This window comes from Phalangium opilio, unplaced genomic scaffold (genome assembly GCF_054372755.1).
Source record: "Phalangium opilio isolate 3A_F unplaced genomic scaffold, DU_Popi_V2 ptg000329l_1, whole genome shotgun sequence".
NCBI lineage: Eukaryota > Metazoa > Arthropoda > Arachnida > Opiliones > Phalangiidae > Phalangium > Phalangium opilio.
The window spans coordinates 3,360,093-3,387,212 of record NW_028324226.1 but is presented as its reverse complement, the minus strand read 5'-3'; the positions used below and the strand labels follow the sequence as shown (position 1 = coordinate 3,387,212).

At 37.6% G+C, this 27,120-nt stretch overlaps 1 protein-coding gene across 2 annotated transcripts; it reads right to left on the bottom strand.

Annotated features, from left to right (window-relative positions):
- Nucleotides 1-14: 14 nt before the first annotated feature.
- On the bottom strand, nt 15-26,919 carry LOC149610337 (beta-1,3-galactosyltransferase 1-like). Of its 2 annotated transcripts, none has more exons than XM_089859264.1 (3): nt 26,872-26,919; nt 15,184-15,415; nt 15-1,764 (listed from the first exon to the last, which is right to left on the bottom strand). In XM_089859264.1, exon 3 carries the CDS (start codon nt 1,688-1,690, stop codon nt 263-265), a length of 1,428 nt encoding a protein of 475 aa, XP_089715390.1. In that variant the 5' UTR covers nt 1,691-1,764; nt 15,184-15,415; nt 26,872-26,919; the 3' UTR covers nt 15-262. The 2 variants fall into 2 exon arrangements, with proteins under 2 accessions (XP_089715390.1, XP_089715389.1); XM_089859263.1 differs by lacking the exon at nt 26,872-26,919 and adding an exon at nt 16,321-19,527.
- Nucleotides 26,920-27,120: the final 201 nt, after the last annotated feature.

Genomic DNA, 27,120 nt, shown 5'->3' with positions numbered 1-27,120 from the left:
TTATTTAAACCAAATTAAGAAAATCATGTTTATTTTTGAGCTTTATAAAACAAGCGATGCATTTTTCTCGTTCCAAAGAACAAAAATAAAACATTAAATATTTTACATGACTAGGTGATATATCAGTGACTAAAATAACATTTTGAATACATTATATTGAAACTATTTTTTTCCGCCATTAAACAATTATACAGGTGAACAAAAACCAACATTTGATCCAGCTTCATTATCTCTTCTCCTCAATAAGAGTACGAAGATATTATCATCTACCTTCTTTCGCCGCTTCCAATCTATTTATTCTGCAGATAAACTTCTTGGAAGCGATAGCTCTGTGTCTTCTTCTCAAGTCCCAAGACGGGTGCGAATGACTGGTGATAGTCTTGTTGAAACTACAAGGGTTAAAAGTGTCACGGCTATTTTTCATTCCGGTTTGATCGATTCGAGGTATTCCAGCAACGATAGCCACCAAACCAGTGAGAAAAACGTCTTCCAAGAAAAAAGGCTTCATTCGATTGGCAACCCGAAAGAGTTTAGGCACGGCGCTTCCGACCACCAGATACGCTGGACCGGCTACGAAATCAGGATAGTGTGCCCAAGGATAATTACGGAACGGGACGTACCATTTGCTCCTCTTGTATCGAATGGGTCTCCAACGGTGGGCCAATTGTCCGTAAATGGCCACCGTGTCGTTGAAGGTTTCGAGACGTTGAAAAAGAGCGCCAGCATTGACGTAAATATCGTCATCCGTTTTCAAAACGTACTTGACTTTGGGACAGTTGGTCGAAACCCATTTTAACATCGAAATTGTCTTAGTTGACAAGTTGTAATAAGAATCCACAAAGTCTTCTTGTACCATATCTCCGTGGTCATGCCATTCTCTTTTAACCATGGTCTGGATAGAACTTGACGATGAAGAACCAAGAAAGAAAAGAATTTTCGCTCCACCCTTCTTCAGAGCCTTACCCCAAGTGTCTCTAATGGCCATACGTTGGGCCACATTTTGGACGGAAGTCAAGACGGTCACTAAGAGGCTCATGTTGTAGCCCGAATCGGGACACACGTCACGCGAGTCTAAAACATTAGAGTAAACGTAAACGTTAGAGTTCATCACCTGTCGATCTAGCCAACCAGAACTTTTCAAGAACACATTCATGTCCATATTAGGTCTCGGTCTTCGTCGTTGGTTCAATAAGGTCGCCATAGTCTCATTGGCTAATTTGGCGGTTTCGGCCGACGTAATTTCACTCTGGCTACTTTTATTGGTCGTTTTAGGTGCCAGGTTAAAAAAGATGGTGGCGCCACCGGCCCCGCCGTACCTGCTCCCTCCAACCAGTTCGCGGGACATACTGACACCTCCGGATAAAGATTTCGGAACATAGTTGGGGACCGCGACAGATAGTGTTTCGTAGTAAGGCGATAACTTTCCTTTGAAGACTCCTCCAGCTCTTGGCCTGACGCTGCTGCTAACACCTTGACTTTGAACGTCGTCGTTTTTCTCACGGTAAAGTTCGGCGCTAGTAGAGGGTAAGAAAGTTGCGGAGGGTATTCGAATGGACGGCTTCCGCAAAGTTTTGTAACGATCGCTGTGCCGATAATCGTAAATCAGGAAAAAGGCCACGTTCAGTAAACCAGCGAGCACTAGGAGAAGCTTTCTACGTTTGGTCCAACAAGATAAAGAGCACAGATTCATAATATAGCATTTTTTCTAGCCCGGACGACCTATCGGGTCCCGATTCTATCCAGTCGCAGTTGTTGTTCGGATATCTGTGAAAGAAAAAAAAATAGGTCTAATAAATAACAAAATAATGGAGCAATATGATGATTAATTAATTTATTCCACTAAAATAGCAAAGTTACTAATAACGCCATGTGCATAATATCGCCCATAAAGTTGTCCTCTCCCTACCTTAGCTTATAATTCAATAATTCAATATAAAAAATATTGATTGAAATATTACGATAGTTAACAATGACCTTAAAAAATAAACCCTTGATTTTGCCAAGCTTCTACTTAATTAAATGGTTTCATATTAAAGGAAAAAAACCAATAAATCAACCTGGAAAATACTTCAATAATAAATTCCCTTATTAATTTTGAACCAGAAACTCTTTCATTAAAAAGACGTATTCGCTGCTGTACTTTTAATAGAGTGAAGGTTGTACTTGAGGTAGTCTTGAATAATTTAGGAGTTTTAAGATCCTTCAAATAAACCGAGGATTTAAAATTTTCATCTAAAACAAGAATCAAACTAAACTACCGTTTTAGATGGACATTCTACATCCTGAAATCATTAGGGTAGCTACGAAAACCCACCAGATTATAGCTAAACCATAATATCACTTATCGTAATATTACCTGATGGTTCGCGAACAGATTGTAACTGAAAGTCAAATTTGATTAAATTTTAATACCGAAAGCATTTTCGGAATCCCGTTTCAATTTTCCAATAGAATTTTGCGTAACCAAACTATAGCCAGTGCTTACCCAATTTCAAGGTAGAGTCGCCTTAGAACTCGGTTCTTAAAATGGCTCTAATACAAAGTTACTAAACATTAAATGGAAATTAGAAATTGAGCCCGTTTTACCTAAGTCATATCAGGCTAGCGTATAAAAATTCGAATAAGTACTTCAGGGCGCACGTGATCTTAATGAAATAATGCTGCCCAATATAGTCCGCGCCTTTTTTTTTAAGGATTTATCGAGCTGTTTTAAGCTAAACTAAGGTAGTTTCTGCTGGTAAATGAGCTTATAACTCGCTACGTAGTAACAGAAGCTGATAAGTTGAAGGAACAAATATTTTCCAGCCTTTTCGTCACCTGTCTTTAAATGATTTCTCTCACGTCACTGCAACTCTGGCAAGTCAGGCGATTTCACAAATTCAAAATATTTCAATTGGAATTGAGACGAGATAAAGATACTTCACGTGGAATTGCGACGAATTAAAGATACTTCACGTGGAATTGACATAAATTAAAGATACTTCACGTGGAATTGACATAAATTAAAGATACTTCACGTGGAATTGACATAAATTAAAGATACTTCACGTGGAATTGACATAAATTAAAGATACTTCACGTGGAATTGACATAAATTAAAGATACTTCACGTGGAATTGACATAAATTAAAGATACTTCACGTGGAATTGACATAAATTAAAGATACTTCACGTGGAATTGACATAAATTAAAGATACTTCACGTGGAATTGACATAAATTAAAGATACTTCACGTGGAATTGACATAAATTAAAGATACTTCACGTGGAATTGACATAAATTAAAGATACTTCACGTGGAATTGACATAAATTAAAGATACTTCACGTGGAATTGACATAAATTAAAGATACTTCACGTGGAATTGACATAAATTAAAGATACTTCACGTGGAATTGACATAAATTAAAGATACTTCACGTGGAATTGACATAAATTAAAGATACTTCACGTGGAATTGACATAAATTAAAGATACTTCACGTGGAATTGACATAAATTAAAGATACTTCACGTGGAATTGACATAAATTAAAGATACTTCACGTGGAATTGACATAAATTAAAGATACTTCACGTGGAATTGACATAAATTAAAGATACTTCACGTGGAATTGACATAAATTAAAGATACTTCACGTGGAATTGGGACGAGTTAAAGATACTTCACGTGGAATTGACATAAATTAAAGATACTTCACGTGGAATTGGGACGAGTTAAAGATACTTCACGTGGATTGGGACGAGTTAAAGATACTTCACGTGGATTGGGACGAGTTAAAGATACTTCACGTGGAATTGACACGAATTACAGATACTTCACGTGGAACTGACACGAATTAAAGATACTTCACGTGGAATTGACACGAATTAAAGATACTTCACGTGGAATTGACACGAATTAAAGATACTTCACGTGGAATTGACACGAATTAAAGATACTTCACGTGGAATTGACACGAATTAAAGATACTTCACGTGGAATTGACACGAATTAAAGATACTTCACGGGGAATTGACACGAATTAAAGATACTTCACATGGAATTGATACAAACACAATGACTTTGAGTACTTTATGCCCATGTATAAAATCGACAATGAAATCTGAACATTTTTACGTCAATTCGATTACCTTCTGGTAGCAATCATTCGACCAGCGGTGAAGAAAGCTTATTTTTCCCGGGTATTATAAACTTGCTCAATGTGTTTATATAAAAAAGCGTTGCGCGCTGACGAACTTTAGGGGGCTAGCTATATTTAAATAGGGCTGCGTGGCTTGCTTTACCGTCCGGAGCCAGGGTCGTGCTTTGCTTTCCTAACTAATCCACCCTCATTGATATCGATCGTTATTCCAATTTTTATTATATCTTTTCACTTGCCAACTTTTCTCGGCCCTGGTCACGCGAAAGCCCTCAGAAACAATGGCGCTAAGTCCTAAACAAATAACATTGTACAAAGAAGTTTCATAAATACCAAAATTCTACCTCAGTTTCACCTTGGTTTCACTCGCAAATTATCTTTGTAGATGTACCGTTATATAACATCAATTGAAAAACGTAGTTTTGGTATAACCAACAAAAAATAGAAGCGATATATGGAATCCTTATCTTCCGGGATCTCCAGTCTCCACTGTGTAAGTATGAAAATTCGTAACGGAAATTACAAGCTCCTCCCACATCAATATCTTAACTGATTTTAAAAACAACGATTTTTTTCAAGTACACAAGAAAATTATTTTATTTAAAGTTTTTGAGCTTTAAATAAAAATTATTTTCTTGTGCACTTGAAAAAATCGTTGTTTTTAAAATAAATTAAGTAATCTTGCGCAAGGTGCTATGGATATTCATTTAAATATCAATAAATATGATCACGAGAAAAAAATAATTCCCTGTGTCGCTTCTAGCAGTTCTATGTTTTCTTAATAGAACTCTTGTCACAGAATTTGTCACAGGTCACAAATAATCCACGCAAATTAAGATAATGATTAGATAATTGTTTATAATATATCGAAAAATGCTTATTGCTTATACGGATAAATTGTAAGAAAATCGACAATTATCGCGCAGAAATTCTTTACTTCAATGAACATCCGCGGTCTTAAATATAGTGAAGTGTCCGTATGGAACATTTTTTGTCTAAAGAAGAACGTGAGAAAGAGCGGAAAAATAGTATATGGTACCATATTTCACAAAAACAGGGTATAGCTAATAATTTATTTAGTATTATTGATTTATACCGAATTATTTATATATAAATTCTATATATGGGCGATTTTGAGTCGAAAATGTTCCATGACATTTTACAGCCCGGGTCACTGTTTTCGATTTAAGATTGGATGGAGTATTTAACGGATGACCCCTTAAATTTAAGACAACGCTAATTTAATTAAGGGGTCATTCCTAAAACACTCAAATCATAACTCGAAAACAATGCCATAGAAATTACATTTTCGACACAAAATCGTTCATCCAAAGAACATCCCACTTAATTTGTGGCAGACTTATCAGAAACACAATGTACGTATGTCTATTTAAATAATATTCCTATTATTTCTATTAATAACAAAGTTGTTTGCTCAGGAGTAGATCTATTCTTCAACCATGCAGATCAGACCGGAAAGCAAATAAGAGAATTATTTCCATTAAAATATTCAAAGAGCGGTTAAAGAATTAAATACGAAAAGTGGTTTAAATAGCTGCTAAATTCTGTTATACAAATTTATTTTGTTGCGTATTGTCCCACTTTAGAGCATCATTGTCTACTAGTAACTAAATTGTATATTTATTTGCTCAGGTGATTCTTAGTAAATATGTAAATCTAGGCCTAATTGATTAAAAAACGACGCATTTCAGTTTACAAAAGAACCCATTTAAAACACGAGAACGATTGAAGATAGAATGGGGTTATTTTCTACCGGTTATTCCCATTAGGTTTTCTCATGAATCGGGCACCATATTGGCAAGCTTGTAAGGAATACGAGCTCATAAAAACGTGAAATAGCTATTCATACGTTCCCAGGTAATTTATGGGTTCTTGGTCTACAATTTAAATATATCAGCTAATTTATAGTAAGTTTCTAGTCATAGTAAGCAAATATGCAGGGTGTTTCTAGTCATAGTAAGCAAATATACAGGGTGTTTCTGGTGAGTCTGCCATTTTCTTGTTTTAGGGGCCAATTAATAATCGGGAGACCATATCTCCGTTATTAAATGTTGTAGGTCCCATGTTCAGTGACACTTTTCACTCAGTTAGATCCATAGATATAGTAAAACTATAAAGGGTCTAGATCCACTTCGCTGGCTTAGGCTTAACGAAAAAACGCGGAAGGGGCAACGAGCAGACAGCCGCTATTTTCTGGGGGTAGCCGTATTAAACGCCATCTATCGGGGACAAATTAGCGGCCAAATTTGGAACTATCATAAGGATGAGTGGCACTCTATGTTAACTCCCTATAGGGCATAATGAGTCAAACCCTCGGAGATGCCATTACTCCATTTTATACGAGCTAAGAGCGGAAAAACGTATTTTATAAATTTTACACCTGTAAAATCTTTTAAAAAACACTTGGAACTTTTATTTCTACTTACTTTCGAGGAAATACCACCGTTTTCTGAAGGTAAGAGTCTTTTTTTATACATTTATTAGTAATAAAAACATTTAAGGCGAGCTAAGCCTTGGTCATGGCCATAATGTAGAAGTAGATTTGGAAATGGAGTAATGGCATCTCCGAGGGTTTGACTTATTATGCCCTATAGTGAGTTAACATAGAGTGCCACTCATCCTTATGATAGTTCCAATATTGGCCGCTAATTTGTCCCCGATAGATGGCGTTTTATACGGCTACCCCCAGAAAATAGCGGCTGTCTGCTCGTTGACCCTTCCGCGTCGACCTCCCATTGAATTGTGTATCTACCCTTTTAATATATCTATGGTTAGATCCTTATAACACATCCTTTAATTTATGGTAGACTCATCAGAAACACCCTGTATAAATACAATACACAAGTCAGTTGAAAATTAAATATTTCAGAGTCGCTGAGTAAACAATTTGGATAACGCGCTCGACTTATAAGTTTCCAGTTCAATTCCGACCTAGTTGCATTAAGGACCAAGTTACGCAATTTCTTTTGTCATATATCGACTTGGAAACAGAAAAAAAAATTATTAAATTTGGAAATTTTTATAATTTAGTACTTCTATGCATTGCAGGGAAATGATTAACAGGGGCCCGTAGAGAATGCATTAGACTTCTGCCCCTGGAAAGTGAGCTTCCAAAAGAAAAAATATTTACTTTGTGAAAACAATTAATGCTTAAATAAAATGCCTAAAACTTTAATTGAATATATAAAATAATTATTATTATTTTTTGATTAAAATATTTTAGAGTAATATCCAGAAAATATGTTTCTAGTTAATAAATGTCCCAGTGCATGGCAGTGAAATGATTTACAGGGGCTCGCAGAGAATACATTAGACGTTTGCCCCTGGGAAGCAGGCTTCGGAAAGAAAAAATATATTTTGTGGAAATCAATAATATTTAAATAAAATGCCTAAAATGTTAATTGTATTTATAAAATATTTATGCTATTTCTCCATTAACATATTTCAGCGTATTTTAAAGGTAATTTGTTTCTAATTAATATATTTACATAAAAGGAGAGAGAGAGAGAGAGAGAGAGAGAGAGAGAGAGAGAGAGAGAGAGAGAGAAAGAGAGAGTGAAAGAGAGAGAGAAAGAGAAAGAGAGAAAGAGAGAGTGAAAGAGAAAGAGAGAGAGAAAGAGAGAAAGAGAAAGAGAGAGAGAGAAAGAGAGAAAGAGAAAGAGAGAGAGTGAAAGGGAAACAAGAACTAAGAAATTTAAATATTTAATTCAAGCTTGCTAAGCCTAATTTCGCGTAATCGAAAACTCCCAAGAGATAAAAAGAAAGGAAAAAAGCATATCTTGGAATACAGTATAAACGAAAACAAGGAGGCGGTTAAAATGTCAATTTCTCCGCTTCGTTCATTAATTAAAATCACTGCCATTTTCTCTCTCTCCTTTTTCATTCGCCAGACCTTTTAAGACCTGTACACGTTGGCCTCATTCAATTAAGGAAGGTACACGTCATTAAGAAGTCACGCTCATTGGGCGTGAAGCCACTGAAACGATCTTCGAAAAAAAGAAGAAGGGATCTACCGAGTATACGAACACAAAATAGGCTTAAAAACCCTTCCATTTCGAATCACATTTACAGAGCAAGTCAACTTGTGAATTTCTTGAAATTGCTACAATAAAAAGAAATAATATTGTGGAAGTCTTGTCAACTGGGCTACGCCTTTGAATGGAATCATGAGTTGATAAACTTGGAGTGTAGTAATGATAGACCGGTAAAAGATTACGGAGAATAGACCATTTCGATGTAACTAAAAGGGAAAGACACGGGGGGTGGTAAAACTTTGCCTTCCATCTCGTTTTTCGGCGCCTGCGCTGTAGACTTTTTGTATCATGAGAGTGCGCAGAGACGGCAATGTATCAACCCCCTTGTATGTCCCTTATACTGAGAGTTGCCTACCCCCTTATTTACGCTGAAAAGGTCTATATCAAGAGTGAGTTTGGCACCGAATGATCGGTCTTCTCTCCATAAACCGAGACCACAAACTCTCCGGCATCGGGCGTAGCTAGAGCTTTTAGCGCCCGGGGTTGTCCCTGCTGTCGAGTCTCCTTTCTCAATACATACTCAAAAGAGCCGTGATTGCGGTAGACCTAACACCCAAGTACATTGAGCATCGTTGGAGAAGGAGAAGTATCGTTGTCATACTGTGGAAGGTTTAACCCAAATCCTTTACAAACCCAAATATCTTACGTCTAAATAAGAAATGGAATGGAATGGATAGAACGCAATGGTTTCGCTTACTACTGTATACCTACCCCTGATTGTTGTAATCTCCAACCAGTCCAATCGGTGCAAAAGGAAGGCGTAAAGCTACATAAAAGCGTCGCCTAGGGCATACCGGCCCCGTCGCCAGTTCTAGCTAAGTCACTGCTACTGGAGCTTGTATTTGGAACCTATATTCTGTAGCTACGCGATTTTATACGTGTTCGGACCCCAAGTGAGAGGTCGAGTTTCTTATTTAATTATTTTACCCTGGTCATACTAAGGTGCTAACAAACTATAAAATATAATGATTGCCTATTTTTCCGTGGCGTGGGCTGCAATTTTTCTCCAGAGGAGGAGCTCACCATCGGAGAAATGAAAGAAAAGCGCACAAGGCAAAAAAAAAAAAAATAATAAATCTAATGCAGGCTTAATTTCTCTTTCGCACGAAAAGTTTCTTTTCCAAGGAGGAGGTGGAGTTGGCGCGAGGCACGAGGCATGTTCTTAAGCCTAATATTCGAGAACGAATTATAGGACCGATGGGGAAAACTTATTTTCGACCGATAAAAGCGACGTGTATAGCCAAAGCTGCGAGGAAGCATGCATGCACGTCAGAGCTAGGACACAGATTGTGCTGCTGGATATTGGATACAAAATGAAAATGGAAAGATCCGATTTCATAATTTGGTTTGCTATAAGTCTGGTTTTCTTTCCCTTTCTTATACATGCCTACTCAGGACGGGGGTCACATTGAACCCTTAAAGTCTACTTTTAAAACATGCAAACGTCCAAAATGGTGCCTAAAATACTGTAGACTGTATGGAATTTTGCCTGCTACAAGTAGACATGGTTTTATATCTTTTTCTTGTACATGCCTACGCTGGAAGGGGTCACGGGGATCAGTTCGAACCCTTAAAATCGAAGTAAGGAACGTGAAAACATCCAAAAAGGGTCGCTATATCCTGTAGATTGTATGGAACAAAATAGTTATGGCACCCGTGAACTTTTTCGCAGCTCCCCCTTCACGTACGCGTCGTGGTAAACAGATCTGTGTAGGAGACTAGATCAATTTTGCTCAAACACATCATTATGTATAAAAGAGACAACAAATTAACGAGGGCGGGAGAATGAGTTTTGGGGCGCATTGGGCCTTGGTTAAAGTGTGATAAACTTCCTGCATAACAAGAGAATAATTCGACTTGTAATTAGGCCTAACGGAAAGCGAGAAGTGTGAAAGAGGGAAGACTATACGGTCGAATCTGTCGAACAGAGAGAAGCGATATTTAGGAATAATTAACGAGCTAACGAGATCAGCGAAAGAGGGGAGGAACGCAAACAGAAACAAACTAAACTAAAACAAATTTTCTCTATACAGGGTGTTTCTGATAGGTCTGCTATAAATTAAGGGGTGTTCTTTGGGCCATTTCGAGTCGAAAATGTAATTTCTATGACATTGTGACGTCCGGGTCACTGTTTTCGAGTTAAGACTGGAGTATTTTACCGATGACACTTTAAATTTAATCAGGGATGGATTTAATTTTAGAAGTAGGAATGGAGAACGGTTAGTATTTACTTCAGTCCGACTCATAGCCCAATATAGAGCACCTCCCTCCAACACGTAACGAAAAGTTTAAATTATCTTATTGGCTCACTTAAACTACGTTTTGATGACGTTGCTGACGGGGACGGCGAAAAATATGTAATTCCTTTTTACCACTGTCGCTATGACCCGCCTCTTCTTTCATACCCCTCCGTCCCGTGGAAGGGGGTCCGGGACTTTGACGCGCGCCCATATTACTCTGCTGTTCTCCATTCCTACTTCTAAAATTAAATCTATCCCTGATTTAATTAATAAACTGAATGACAATGATTTCTATTTTAATTAAAGAGTGTAGCAGTCTAGTACCACTTGTTTCAGCTACCAATGGGTTTCAATAATGTCCTTAACCCAACTAAGTCATCTGTTTTAGAGACAGACTTGACGTTATATCTTATCTTCTTTTTTGAATATTCATGGTTAATTTGATACTGAGAAAAACACTAATGTTCACTTTGAAAAATTATGTAAGATGTTGCGCATTTTAACACAAATGAATCCTTCGTTTTAATCAACTTCTGACGAAACCGTAAACTATCCATCCGACTATAGTAAAAGCATTTATAAGATGGGTAAGCAAATTTTTGGTTAAACTTGGGATTACGGCCCTTGGAGAATCAAAGAATCGTCTTTTAAATTGTTTTAATTACCACTCGGGGAGCTCCCTAACTCCCACCCCCATCAACTTCGAAATGAGGTTTGGATCCCTAATTAATGTTTGATCGTTAATGAATGTAAAACGAGACCTAGATGGAAGGACGAGTCCGGTACACCGGAAAGGAATGTATAGTCTAGCTCTTCAAATCTCCGGTCATCTCAAAGCGATACCCGGAAGCTGATTTTTGGTGGGAAATAGTTTTGGTGGTACAGTTTCAAATCAGGCTGACCCATTTACGCGCCTAAACACGTGGGTGGAAGCCTGGAATTTTCTGTTCAAATAAAAGAATAATTGGATGGGCTGAGAAATTCGAAACCTTTGCTTTTAAAAGGTTTAAAGGTAGGGTAAACGCTTAAAGCGAGGCTCGGCTGTGGTTTAGAATAAACAAACGCTTCTAGATGTTCCCTTGGTCGAGAGATGGGGTTGACTGACCCTCTAAGCATAACAAAGGCTAGTTTTAGCTCCGCCCTCATGGACGAGTTCTGATTGGCTTCTGCCTTTGGCAAGGTAAAATTTGTGTGTAGAAGATCAGCCTGAATTTTAGGGGTACCAGAGGAGACGGCATTTGCTTTTAGTTAATAGTGTTGACATGAATCTTTTCATATTAACGATGAATATAAATACGGAATTCAACGATTATTTAAAAAGAGTGAACATTGTCAAAATTTTCGAATTTAGGACTCACTATACACGCTTTAACTAGTTATATTATAACAGTTTTACCTTCGGTTTGGGTTTCCAAGAATTGCTAGTACTTCTAAATTGTCCTAAATCCAAATTTCAACACCATCTTTTCTAGAATAAAAATGCACCATCTGTTTTATTAAACTAACAATTTTAGAATATGAGTATGACCAGAAGTGAGATGAGACCAGAAGTACTGAGCTAACCAAATTCTTCACTCGGCGAAAGTGAATATTCTTGATAACACAAGAACGGTTGGCCCTCTAGTAGAGGTTTCTGAATTTTCCCTCCAAAACGTGAGACGCTCGCGGTGGTAGACGGCCGAAATAGATTCAAGGAGCTGCGTCCGTGTGCGGCCGCTTTAAGTTGAGGGGAAGGGGGTAGGAAATGTTTTTGAAACTCGACCAATTTTTTTTCTCAGTAGTGTAGGCGCGTGGGAAGCGGCATAAAATCCTCAAATTTGTTCACTAGTGCCAGGATCTACTATCAGTGCTAGAGCCCTTCACTTCTAGTCTCATCTCACTTCTGGTATGACACGCCTGATGATTTAAAGAAATTGTTCCACAATGGCAACATGAGTCTCTTCACATAATTGTAAATGTTAAAGAGCCGTGTTCACGCTATATACCTATATTTTTTGAAAGTGCTTTCGAGAACAAAAAACAAACTTCTAAACATCGATCATTTATGTAAATATACATTCCTAAAAGGGTTGGTTTTGCGTGAGCTTACAACATTTCTTGCTTGTGAAACATCCAATCTGACATTTTAACTTTTTTCTTTGTGTTACAAACACTTTGTAGAAGCAACGGCTGTTTAACTTTAGAGTTTAGATATTCTACTTATTCAGTCTTTAAAGGGCCTGTTTGACCCCCTCTCCTTTTTTTACCCACCCGCTATGCTAAGCTTTATGAGGAAGATCATCGTTTGTCCCATGGTCCGATCGGTTTAATATTGATGTTATAAAATTACGGACTATAAATTCACATTTGATCACTTAGAAACTATACAGGGTGCTTCAAAAAGTATGGTAAAACCAAAGTACAGTGTTTTCCATGGTCGATTTTGAGTCGAAAATGTAACTTCTTATGACATTTTCCCGTAAGGGTTAGTCCCTAAACAAGTTATGAACATTGGAGTGTTTTACCGATGACCCCTTAATTAAACTAGAATTATCTTTCATATTGTTACTTAATTTTAAGGGGTCAACCGTAAAACTATTAATCATATCTTGTACACGGTGGCTTTTAGAGTAAAAGGTCATAGAAGTTACATTCTGGACTCAAAATCGACCATAGAAGCCAATGACCTTTAATCGTAAAACCCTTTTGGGATAACCCTGCATGAAGGATTAGGGACTCGAACTATAGTTGATCTGAATTAGGAGCGTTTACTTCAAGAGTACGAACTTCTAAACACTTTAACCCTAACATAACCCTGTACGTGATGAAACCAAAATTGTGTAGAAGTTTAAATTTTCTCTAGACACGTTTGTTTTTGGCCTATGAAACGTTTTTGCTCTTCAGGAAGAAGAATGCGTGATTCGAAGCGGTTGGAATACCCAAAAAAATATACAGGGTGTTTCTGATAATATTGTCAGAAATTAAGGGCTGTGTTCTTTGGGCGATTTCGAGTCGAAAATGTAATTTCTATGACATTTTGTAATAAGATCCGCCGTTTACAAGTTATGTTTAGAGTGTTTTAGGGGTGATCCCCTAATTAAAATAGAAATCATTGTCTTTCAGTTTCTTAATTAAGGGGTCATCCGTAATATACTCCAAATATAACTTGGCAAAATGTCATTGAACATTTTCGACTCAAAATTGCTTATTGAACACCCCACGGATTATCCGTTAAATTAAATTACCATTGTCTTTCAGCTTCTTAATTCAAATTAAACTGTAATCCGTAAAATACTCCAAATATAACTTGAAAAGAGTGGCCCTTAGGGTAAAATGTCATAGAAGTTACATTTCAACTCAAAATCGTCTATAGAACACATACTCATAATTCCTTACAGACCTTTCAGAAACACCCTGTACACACAGAAAAAGGTTGTCATTTTTCGGTTTTAAAATCCCTTTTCTAAGGAGCTTATCTTCCAAGTTATAAAAACTAAAGGGCTTTAGGCTACTTCAACAATTTTACAAAAATCCTTCTATTCTATGCCTACATCGTTTCTTGACAAAATTTTTATTTTTGATTAACACTCGTTATTCAAAGCTGACGTACATACTTAAAACTAAACCCCAACGTCGTCCTCAAATCGTATTATAAGATTAAAACACTTTTCTTAAACCGCTGACATCGCGTTCAAGTTTTGATTTGAATAGTTTGACCTTAGAGAAGGAAAGATTTATTCTGGAGTAGCATGTACTCTATAGCGCTAACATGATGAGAGGATATTTCACTGGCATGAACGTAAAACACGCCCTGAATACCCCTTTAGCTTAGGCGCTACCTGGTTATAGCAACAAGAACTTCTACTTACACGTGCACTGACTAAGCTTGTAAAATATTCCCACTTTTCGATTTACCGCCATCTTTAAAAATGGCGGCCCGAAAAATAATTAAAATGACCCGACGGATACCTTTGCTACTAGTAAATGATATCCGTTATTCATTCCCGCACCTTTTAAACGCATAAATTCCCAAATATATAAATATCCCAAATCCATTAAACTGTATTCAAATAACCGTTCCTTCAAAGTATAAAACTAAAACATAGGCAAATAATAAAGAAAATTTTGATTAAAACTCTATATCAATAACCAATAATTTTAAGGCGCCTAAAATATTGAATTAGTCAACAAGCTACACTGCGGGGATTTCGTATTCAAAACAATCCCGTAAAGATAATAATATAAAAAGTTCATAAGATATGTTCAATAAGTTTGTCACTTTTTACTGAGAGCTTGTCATGAAGTGAGGCGTTGTCAAAAAATAGGAAGATGGACTGTAAATTAACCGAGTGTAGTCAATTCTCGCCTGTCGTTCTCGAACTAGCTCGAGCTGTAAGTCTCTAGCATTACGAAACATAGGAAGTGCCATACTTATGGAACATACCTTATAAACTTAGGGTAATATTTAAATTTATATTTTCCTAAGTGAAAAAGGCCTTTTCAGACGGTACAACGTTTTGACTCATTTAGATGAGTCAACTTGAGTTGAGTAACAGAAGTTGGACAAGTTGAACGACCAAATTAAAAAATGATTACCGACCAATTTTTACTGACTAAACTTTTTGACCCATCTAGTTGAGTCAAAAATTGTATCGTCTGAAAGGGCCTTAATATGATAAAATGGTTCAAAATACTTCAACTGTTGACCAGTTTAAATTGAAATCCAAAAAATTCAAAAAATAAAATTTCAATAAAAGTAACAGACTTACCATTAAATTAAATCCCATAATAACTCCGAAGGAAAAACGCCCGCATTGAAATCCAGACTAGCGTGATATAATGAATACTTCTTCTCCATTATCTGATGATGAAAACTTCGTAGAAAAGTTCGGGAGGGAAACTGCAACAAAATTTTCTAACTCTTTCGAAAAGCCTTTTGGATACCGAGTCCTTCTATAGCGAGTATGTACATCCGATTGTAGATTAGAACGAAAATGTTTCCTGTAATTAAATTTACAAATTAGCTTTCAAATCCTTTGATTCTATTCCACGAGCTTGGCTTGAAATGAATACGAGGTTGGGGTTTGGGGGGAAGGTAGAGACTTTTCCCACCAGTATTGGGGCGGCAAAGCGTAAATAATTGAAAGAGAAAAGACTAGGGGGCCATGAAAATTGCTCTTTTCGGGGTAAGTTTCGGAGTGAAAGGGGGTTAAATTTACCCCTTTTACTTAAAGAACACACGCCACCTAATTATAAATGCTTTTGGTTGGACTTCCAATGTTTAACTATAAGGTTTTCCGCGCATGACAAACATAACTTTCTCCAATGAACACGATTTTAAACTTTTAAACTTTATCCATTAAAGGTGCATTATAAGTTGGATAGAAGAAATGAACGGCTTTTCAAGCTGTTCTCCAGGTACATATGTTCAAACATGAGCGGAAAAAGCGCGCCTTTTGTTATTTTAAACATGAAGGATAAATTGTCAAATTTTCCAAAATATTACTAATTCGATGATGGGTTTTTACCCCAAAATATTATGGTTAATGCGTTTGTTTATTGTTGCCTTTCCACAATATTGCAATTATAGTTTCTTCCTGCCTAACATAGAGGCGCTCTTTAAGAAACTCGTGTTCAAACTACAGTGCATGAGTGTTCAGGGTTGCAAACATTAGTTTAAATATAAAGTTAACAATCACACCAATCCTGAATAACATCACTTCTTACTTTTCGCGAAACTCAAAGATTGACCATCACTTTGCAAAGGAAACTTGACTAAGGAACTAAAAGAACTTCTAAATTTACCACTTTCTAACAATATATTTTAATCCTTCGCATATGGACTTTGGTTGGTTCCCCCTTGTCTTTTACTCCTTTATTTTTCCATAAGATTTGATAAAACGTACCTCAGGGAGAGGTCCTGTATAGAAAAATGTTTTCTCTCTCCGTTCCTGTAGTGGGAAGTTCCCGCGTCCGAAAAATTACCCCGTTGCACTGACCATACCAAGAGAACGCGTCGATAGTTTTAATTCCATGACTGGCTAGTGCAAACTCCGAGAGCTCGAATGAAGCCAGAACGAACACACACACACAGAGACACGACACACCACCACCACGTGTTGGGGGTCGCGGAGAACGCGCGGGAGATTGGGACGGGGTGGCGCGCGCGAAAGAGAGAGAGAGAGAGAGTTGGTTTAAGTCCAAAGTGTCGTCATAGCAACCGTACTAGCTAAGGTATACACACACCAGCACGCGCCGGTTGTGCTCGATTTCCGAAGCTTGAAGTCTTGGACTTTTAGTATAGCCACACAAGAGTAAGGACCAGCCGCGACCGACCATATATACCACCACTTTCCCTAGTTCCCTTCGAAAGAGAGGAGAGGAAAACATTATACACTTTTGGTCCAGACTAGAACACGCAGCTCGAAAAGACGTTTAGGCGCGAAACCCAATACAACTGGAGCAGCGCCCCGTGACGAGCCTGTAAGGTACTACTACTACTAACTTGAACGGACTGTGGGTAACTTTGGGACGGGTAGAAGTTGAGCTAGAAGGAAGCCAGCCAGGGGAGAAGGAATACTAGCCGTTACGCTTAATTGGTGAACATTACTTCGATCAATATCCTACGGTACTCTAAATGTTTATAATCTCGCCTTCTAGGCTGTGTTTATTTAACTCTCCTATCCAATGCAGAACGTAATTTTACTTAAGGAGTGGAGGTATATATTACCCTCATTTCAATTCGAACAGAAACAAAATTAAGATAATGCGAACTCGAGTGTACTTCAACTTAAAGCACGTTCTGCCTAATGGCTATACTATAGTATAGGGTCAGCTTGTCCCATCCTGAGCCTAAAAGTAGGGTCATATAACTAACTTCAGTCGTCTAAGAATTCTCTATGAACGGTTCAACAGAGTTCACGAATAGACGTTTGACTCCGAAGCATATCTGTGACTCGAAGACATATCATAAGATTATAAGATATGTTCCATAAGTGTGACACTACCTATACTTCGTAATGCTATAGACTTACTGATAGGTAGTTCGAACGGCACCGAGAATTCACTACACTCGGTTTTGTAGTCCATATTCCTATTTAGTCTGTACTAAGCCTTTGACAGCGCCTCACCAGGCGTCGCTTTACCTCGAATCTATGACCTACGTCACTTCATGATAAGCTCCAGTTTGTAACCAGTGACAATCTTATGGAACATAACTTATGAACTTTCCTAAAATTTCAAAAATTTTGTTTAACTTCAAAACCACAAGTCACTAATTCATTGGCCTACTTAAAAGGTAACTCAATATCAGCTAAGCCACAATTTAATATAATTCTAGCCTAAAAGCTACTGTAATTTTTAATGGAAGAAGCGAGGAATATTTTCCTTTCAAGGGCATTAATATTAATGACCTTATAATGAATCTAATATAAAACCAAAATGAATTTTCTAATCCACCCTTCCTTTAACCCGCATCGCCATGGTTATAATGGAACACATACATACACGTCGGAAGCCCCCTCCAACCAACCCATGCCTCTCTTATTAGACGCGGGCGACCACCCTTTCGGACATGCAACCAACCAACCTTAGTAGATTCCGAACTAACCGTTCACGCAAAATGTAGGGGAACAACTTGGGAAGGGAAGGAAAACTAGTTATTAACTTTGTTAACAGACTTCCCTTTTGCCATTCTAATCCCCTGAACTCCAATTTCAGCCTCTCTTCCGACTCTAACCGCGTACTTCCCCTTGAAGTGTAGGCATACATGCCTTTATTAGGATCTAAGTTCCGATATTTGCATTTTTATAAGGCTTTTCTGACATTATTTTTAGAGAAAAGAGCGGTACCAGGGCTTTGATTTTTAGAATAAGCCACGGAAGTAAATTAAGTCAAAGTTATGAAACTGAAACATCTTGACTCAGAAGCTGAGGGGTTGGACAGTCTCATTTAGTCCCGCAGCCTAAACAAGTTATGAAAATAAAGTGTTTTACAGACGACCCCTTAATTAAATTGCCATTGCCTTTCTGCTTCTTACTTAACCCAGAAGGGGATAATAGAAGGATGACACTCTGAATTACTCTTAATACTTTAGTTACGTAACATGACTCTTCCCAGGCTCATGCACCCTTTTTGATTGCTTTCCTGCTCATCAGACCAAGTTCAGATGGGCATCGCACCGTGCTAGCGTCAATTCTTTAGCTTTTTGGTACTGAGGATTTATAAATCCTCAGCGATCAATACACAAACCTTGATTGTCTTGACGTGGGACTATAATCCACAAGCGCATGCGTCTTGGCAAATAGTTAAGCGCTAATAGAGTAATGATGAGGAAACTATTTATCGCGTATGTGTAACCCTTCTCCAAATGTTATGATGTTGGGAAGAATCATATTACAATTACCCCGGGGCTTTGTGGTACACTTCTCTCGAAGAGAAGAATTATATACCTCTGCTTAAACTTAAGGGGTCATCCGTAAAACCCTCTAACCATAACTTGTTCAGGGTAGTCCTTAGAAAGTTTTCTACTAAAATCGTCCCTAATACCAAATGTACTCCGGGGCTAACAGCCTTTCTGGAACACCCTGTATTAGTAACTTAAAATTGAATCTTGTTCAATAACTTCATTAATTTACTTCTGACAAGAAATGGGGAGGGGTAGATGAAAAGGAAACCATTATGTGACACGCAAAGGCTTAATTCATCGGTGAATATACGACGGAAATATACAGTATAAAGTATTGTCTTTGGTTTGCCGAATTCCCGATGAGGGAAGTTTCGATTTTAACGGACAGAGAGATCAATGAATAGCGAGCCTCGAATTAGATTGGTTCACCTAAAGCCGCCTCCAAAGTGATAAGATAAACCCTAGGCTAAGTCAACCAAACTTTAATGCATTTGCATTACAAGATATGCTATAGCTAAGTGCTCTAGTATGTTAAGTTGCGGTATTTATAAATTATATCCACTAACAGAGTCATCAGACTTTGATTATTCAGTATTTTGATGGAAAATGATTTGGAAATTCAATTCAAACTGTTTTAGAAAAGCTGTCGTACGGGGAATAATATATAAGTCAACGTCAGGGTGAAAAGTGAATATTGGAAATAGAGGTGGAAATTGGTGTAAAATAGAGGTGGAAATTGGTGTAAAATAGAGGTGGAAATTGGTGTAAAATAGAGGTGGAAATTGGTGTAAAATAGAGGTGGAAATTGGTGTAAAATAGAGGTGGTAATTGGTGTAAAATAGAGGTGGAAATTGATGTAAAATAGAGGTGGAAATTGGTGTAAAATGTAGGTGGAAATTGGTGTAAAATGTAGGTGGAAATTGGTGTAAAATATAGGTGGAAATTGGTGTAAAATATGGGTGGAAATTGGTGTAAAATATGGGTGAAAATTGGTGTAAAATATTGGTGGAAATTGGTGTAAAATATTGGTGGAAATTGGTGTAAAATATTGGTGGAAATTGGTGTAAAATATAGAAGGAAATTGGTGTAAAATATAGGTGGAAATGGGTGTAAAATATAGAAGGAAATTGGTGTAAAATATAGGTGGAAATGGGTGGAAAATATAGAAGGAAATTGGTGTAAAATATATGTGGAAATTGATGAAAAGTATAGTAAGAAATTGAAGAAAAATTATAGGAAGAAATGGATGAAAAAGTTCCATTAAATTACTTATTATATACCCTTAACACGGTAAACAATGGAACAAGTTATAATTCAGTCTAGAAAGAAGGATAAATCTATGAGAGAGTTCCACATTTCAAAACTACTCGGCATAAAGTTGAATATTTCTTTAATGGAAATGAAAAATTGCGGGGTATGTAACACGAGAACTTTGCTTATACTTCGAGATGATTAAAAACGTCTCACAAAAAAATTCGCTACTATATTCCCAGAGACGGGCAAAAAATAATGATCATTTTCTAAAGAGGGACGATTCGGGGGTAATAACCAAGGAACCTCGTTTAGTGGCAATCAACTGAAGCCGTAAAATTTCCAACTAGATCCTTCTCATTCGTCTATACTGGCGCAAAAAAACACGAAAGCTACTGAATTCCATTGCATTCCAACTTTAGCCCAAACGAAAAAAATTACTACTCTCAGTAATTATTTCCAACTGAAAGAATTTTTGCCTCCATTTATTCGAGTTTAATTTACATAGCGAGTCATCTAAAGACGCAAATAAGGACTTCGGAATAATCTAGTTGGTATCCAATTAAATACAGGGTGTTTCTGATAAGTCTGCCATAAATTAAAGGGTGACATGTTCTTAGGGCTAAACTGAATGGAAAGTGTCAAATAAAGATGGGGTCTACAACATTTAATTAGGGAGATATGGGCTCCCAAACCTTGATTGGCCCACAAAACAATTAAGGAAATAGTAATGTCACATGCGGATTAGTTAGCTTTACATTACTCATGGATAGATTTAATTTTAGAAGTAGGAATGGAGAACGGTTAGTATTTACTTCACTCCGACTCATAGCCCAGTATAAAGCCCCTCCCTCCAACACGTAACGAAAAGTTTAAATTATCTTATTGGCTCACTTAAACTACGTTTTGATGACGTTGCTGACGGGGACGGCGAAAAATACCTAGTTCCTTTTTACCTCTGTCGCTATGACCCGCCTCTTCTTCCATACCCTCCGTCCCGAGGAAGGGGGTCCGGGACTTGATGCGTGCCCACATTACTCTGTTCTCCATTCCTACTTCTAAAATTAAATGTATCCCCACTTTACTAGCGTACGCTTCAAACTTCCACCCATTTAATAGTACACTTAGATAAGGTTCAACAACGTTCTTAGATTGAAGACTATTGAATTGGCTGATATATCTTACTCCACGTGTGTGACAATTTAATTGTCTCAGCAGTTAATCAATTATGTTCTGAAGCACTTATCTCCGTAAGTAAATGTTGTAGGCCCCATGATCCTTGACACTGTCTTTCCACTCATATTGACCCAAAGAACACATCGTTTAACTTATGGCAGACTTATCAGAAGCACCCTGTATATTTTTTCGCGGTATCCCCCCTATTAACCACCAGTATAACCAAACCCATCTAAGTATATAGGCGCAAAAGAACCAATTTGACGCGTTCTTATTCCCGCCAAAAAAGGCCTATAGCTTCCCGGGTACTAAACTTCCTTTCCAGAAACGCTTTACGACCACGCAATTAAGATGTCAGTTAAGGTATTCGATAAAGTCAAAGTAAGGGAAATAAGCGTAAGAAACCTTCTCAGTGTAGAACACTCCCATTGTAAAACTAACTCTAGTAAAAGTGAAAAAGTGGAAGGGTCAAGAAAGGCTATCATGTGGTAAAAAAAGAGAAAAAAAAAGTCGGAAATTTGTTTCACTTCCGAAGACATGGAATAGAAACCACGACTTTGGGCATGTACCCAGGAAGTAAAGGTATATAAGGAACGTGTTTAATATTACGATGAATATTAATATCTTTTAGAATAGTATTACGTGCTAATCTAAGTTCATAAGATGTGTTCCATAAGTTTGTCACTGGTTACTGAGAGGTTGTCGTGAAGTGACGTAGGTCATAGATTCGAGGTTAAGCGACGTACGCCTGGTGAGCTGGCGCTGTCAAACGCTTAGTACAGACTAAATGGGAAGATGGATTGCAGAACCGAGTATAATCAACTCTCGCTTAGCTCTTTAAGTAAGTCCCTAGCATTACGTAGTGTCATACTTATGGAACAGATCTTACAAATTTATGGTGATATTTTTCTCGTATAGTGTTAATTAACTAGCTTACTCTTGATTAAAGTACAGTTTAATATTCATGGGAAATTTTTTGTCAATTCGCGAGAAAACTGTTAGGAAAAAATACGCACCCAAATGAATAGTGTAAGCGCTAAAGTGTGTATGACCGCAAGAGTTTATATATTCTATATGCTAGAAACCTTTTAAAGGGTTTTAAAAACATATGTTAGGTTATAAAAATCCATAGAAGGTAGTTAGTTACTCGTAACTTCATAGAGTCTCTCCCTTTTAAAGGGATATGTTATGTTACCTAAAAAGTTTAACTCATTAAGGCTTTATACAGTATGTTCCTGATAAGTCTGACATAAATTAAGGTCAGTGTTCTTGGGGGATTTTGAGTCGAAAAGGTTCTATGACATTTTGTTGTCCGGGTAACTGTTTTCGAGTTATGATTTGATAGTCTTTGGGATGAACCCTTAAATAAATTAGCATTATATTGCAGTTTCTTGATTTTAATAAGGGGTCATCCATAAAACTTGAAACTGAAATCGGACTTCATCGCTATACTTTTCAAAATCCCTTTTTATGTATCAAAAACTAACCACAGTTAGCTTCTTATAACAAAGACGTTTTCTTCAATTCCAACTCCTCAGTTCCCATATCTGAATGTATGACTTGCAGGCGGGCGGCAATGACGCTCTTAAAACCGTGTCCACGTACCATTTAGAGGCTGAGCTCCTTCCGTATCTTAACTCCGGGAGCCAAGGCTACTTGTCAGTACAGTGGAGGGAGGGACCCTCTCGTGGCGTACCCGTTTAATCTCGTTAGGGTTAGCAACACACCGAGAGGATAAATGACTCACTTCGGAGCTTCTTTTAGTATCCATATATACTCTTGTTTGTCTACCCCCTTAAGGTTTCCTTTCCTTTTCTTTGGCGGAAGAGGAAGGCCAGCCGAAGTTTAGGATCTCAGTAAAAACGGTATGCGTACGGTCAGAAGTGAGATGAGACCAGAAGTACTGAGCTAACCAAATTCTTCACTCGGCGAAAGTGAATATTCTTGATAACACAAGAACGGTTGGCCCTCTGGTGGCGGATTCAGAATTTCCCCTCCAAAACGTGAGACGCTCGCGGTGGTAGACGGCCGAACTAGATTCAAGCACCCGCGTCCGTGTTCGGCCGCTTTAGGTTGAGGGGAAGGGGGTAGGAAATGTTTTTGGAACTCGACCAATTTTTTTCTCAGTAGTGTAGGCGCGTGGGAAGCGGCACAAAATCCTCAAATTTGTTCACTAGTGCCAGGATCTACTAACAATGCTAGAGCCCTTCACTTCTAGTCTCATCTCACTTCTGGTACGGTACGTATACAACCCAGCTTCGTAAGATAGTTGCAGGCATAAAAAAAGAGAGCGAGAGAGACAAAAGAGTAGTTATGCTACGTCACGTACTCATCGTAGATCAACTTATGTCTTCGACGCGAGTCAGCTATAAGGATTGTTTAGATCATACGAAGGAGGATGAAGTAAAAGGGACGACAAAATGATCCTGGAGTTTCCAAGGTATAAAAGCGTAGGGCTTTCAAAGGATAACGTAGCTACCTATCCAGGCCTGAGTTATGGGTTCATACATAAAGCTAATAGCAGAAGTATATAATATTTCTCTTAAAAGCAGGGTAATTTTAACATGATTCTTCCCAACATCATCTTACATTTATTATAGCAAATGGAATACGAGATAAATAGTTCCCTTATCATTAATTTCTCTATTAGCGCTTAACTATTTGCCAAGGCGCATGCGCTTGTGCATGGATTTTTGTCCCACGTCAAGACAATCAAGGTTTGTGGGTTGATTGCTGTCCTCAATCAGTTATAGAATTCACCCCAAGGTGCGATGCCCATCTGAACTTAGCTTGATGAGCAGGAGAGCAAACAAAAATGTGCATGAGCTTGGGAAGAATCATGTTACATAACTAACGTATTAAAAGGATACAGAGTGTCATCCCTCTTCTATTATCCCCTTCTGATGCTAGGAATCATTGCGTTTCAATATATTCCATGTTGATTTCTACGCGGGTTTTGTAGGCCGGACTTGAGTACTATCCGTCACGCGTCATGATTCGAATGTGTGATTTCATTGGTTGGTAGGGACGAGAGTTCAGGTGCGTGAACAAGGTGCAACTCGGAGCGAGGTGGATTATTCACGAGGAAAAACTAGTCATACATAATGATTAGTGTAGTCCTTCCCACAAAATCCGCAGTCCTAGATACGTTGAGAAAATGGCTACACAATGATTCCAATTAGCCGTTATGTATTCCTGGTTCAAACTGCAAGAACCCATATAAGATCCGAGAATATTAAATGACTAAAATGAGAGAAATAGGCTGTGATCTAAAATGTTTACAACAATAATTTCCGGTTCCCTCATACCATTACTAAATTCAAACATAAAATATGAGTTTTTCTAAACCAAAGATGACTACTACATGGCATACTTTTCGGGTCTTATATGTGTTCTTGGTTTAAAGATTTTTTCTTTCTGGAAATTTGGTATTGTCTTTGCATTTTGGGCACTGTTTAAAAACCTGAACCATGCATGTGTCGAAATTTTAAAAGACGAGACATACAATACAATTTTCAGTATTATAACTTAAATTGTTTCTACCATTTAAGTTATTTGTTGAAAACAGTGCAAATTACTCCTGGGTACGTAGTTATCATCATCCTTGGTTGTTGTTTTTTTCACACCAGTCCATAAAATGTAATGATGGCCGCATCATTTCTATACATGTATACTATGAACTCTACCTGTCTGATGTGACAGAAGCAGCTCGTAAACTAAAAATAAAAGGACAGCCAACCAATGGATGGCCTGGATTGTCTTTAACTATACCCTCGTTTCACGATCCCAGAGTTCTAGTACTTATCCCTAGTAATTTTTCAAGAAATCGCCATAGGGATTACCTGGATTGAACCCGTTATATACTTCAAGAAAAGTTACATATTCGAGCCAAGGGTTAAAACTTTTTCAGCTGCCAGTGGTTTTTGTAAGGCAAATTTGTTTCGATTAGCTCGATCTCTTCAGTGAGAGTCCATAAAAAACGAAAGCATTTATAATTTTTAAAGTTTCTTAACTTTAAAGATAGCAAAAAATAAACATGAAAATGACCGTAGTCGACTACTTTTAGTATATGACTGTCGAATTTAAAACAGCTTATGATACAAACCATACGAGGTTGAGGTTCAGCCTAAGATGTTAATTGACTCAGACTTGAACTGCGTTTTGTAAATATGGTAAAATAAATGGATTTGGTGGACGAAATTTTCATATAGAAAAAACCTGACTTTTTTAGCTTATCTCTCACCAAATTTTTCCAATATTCCTGACCATTTTAAGGTATTTACCAGAGCCCACTTCATAATTACACCTGGCCCTCATTTAGCATTGCTCAAAGCATGGTTTGATGCACGAAAAGAAATCCCTCACCTAACCCTAACGTTTTAGGGAAAAACTTGACTTATCCCTGACGGTTTACCGCATTTTATAAATCCCTGACTTATCCAGGTTCCTTACGAACCCTGTGATGACTTTTGACCTAAAATATCTTAGGCAACAGATCGAATTGCAACGTAAATAATAAATGTATAATTTGTGAGAAAAGAATGATCGAAATCGGTGCAGACATCAGAAGCAACGTTTGCGAATTTACCACATTTCTCATACAACCTAAAATCGCTAAAGTAAATTACTTCTAGTAATGAACTTTTGATTTACAAAAAAATGTTTACAGTTACTTTAAGATCTTTAGGCAAGATTTTTGTAAAATACCTCCGAACCGAAAAGTATGTTTTCCCTAAAATAGAGTGAAAAGGAAGAGAGCTAAAAATCCTTTTCCCCCCACAGCAGCACCTAGGAACGTCAAATATAATTTAAAGAAGCGCTTATTTTTAGGCCTTGGCCGTTTTTCTTTTGCCCGTCAGCTAGAGTCTGTCCCTCCCATTTATTCCGCGTTCTCAACTCTCAACTATACAACACCATAAGCGAATAACGCTCTTTAAGTGTCCGTTTCCTGCCCACTACCTTCAAGTTAGCGCCTAACACTCGTGGCTAAGAGAAGCATATAGGGAGGGGGGTGGCCTGACTGTCTTGGGGTGGAATTTTGAATTTATCTATTTTTAAAGTGGACCTTTTCTCCCGCTATCTCCAACCTATGTTTTTTACAAGAATCATGCGGTACTTTTACACCCCTTACGCTACTGATATTTCTATGGTTCGTAAAAAACAGGGCAAAAGATGAACAGGGTTTATACCACCCTTGTTTTTAAGCGATCATGCTCTTGTACAGATCTTTTGAGGGAGAAAATTAAGGAACGAAAACCTTGTCGGCAATCACCTCTCGCGTGTCATACTAGGTGTACACACTTGACGGTGGTGTCTCGTAAAATTTAATACGACTTTTGGGTGAGACGGATTATAGGCAGCAAAGGGATAGACTAGTCCTATATAGATCCCATTCGGACATATAAACTTAATGGTAGATTATTAATTTATGATGAAACCTATAGCCATAACGTTCGAGTTTATCCGAACAATATGATTACCAAGGGTAAAAAAAATGCGTCGAGAATCAGAAAAACACAAGAGCAAAAATATGAGGTTGAGAAGAAATAATATTAAAGTAGGCGCGAGAAGGAATAAAACATAAAAATACATATATATATAGGCCTATAAAAAGAAGGCTTACCGCTTTAGGGCCCAGTTGAAATTTCCATGTACAAGGTGCTGGTAGAATTGTGGATAGAATTTTCTTTACATTTCCAACGTATTCCGTCTTCGGAATACGGTTGTTGGTTGGTAGATATTTTTCTTTTCGACGCTTTTCGTGGTTTCGCTGGTTGAGGAGGAAGATCTCATCTCGAATTCACTATACGCACCGATCTAGCCCTGTTTCTCCGTTTCGTTTCTTTATTTATTTACGGTCTTGTAAACACGT

Coding starts and splice junctions, on each gene's coding strand:
- LOC149610337 (XM_089859264.1), bottom strand. CDS start 1,690: ATGAATCTGTGCTCTTTATCTTGTTGGACCAAACGTAGAAAGCTTCTC.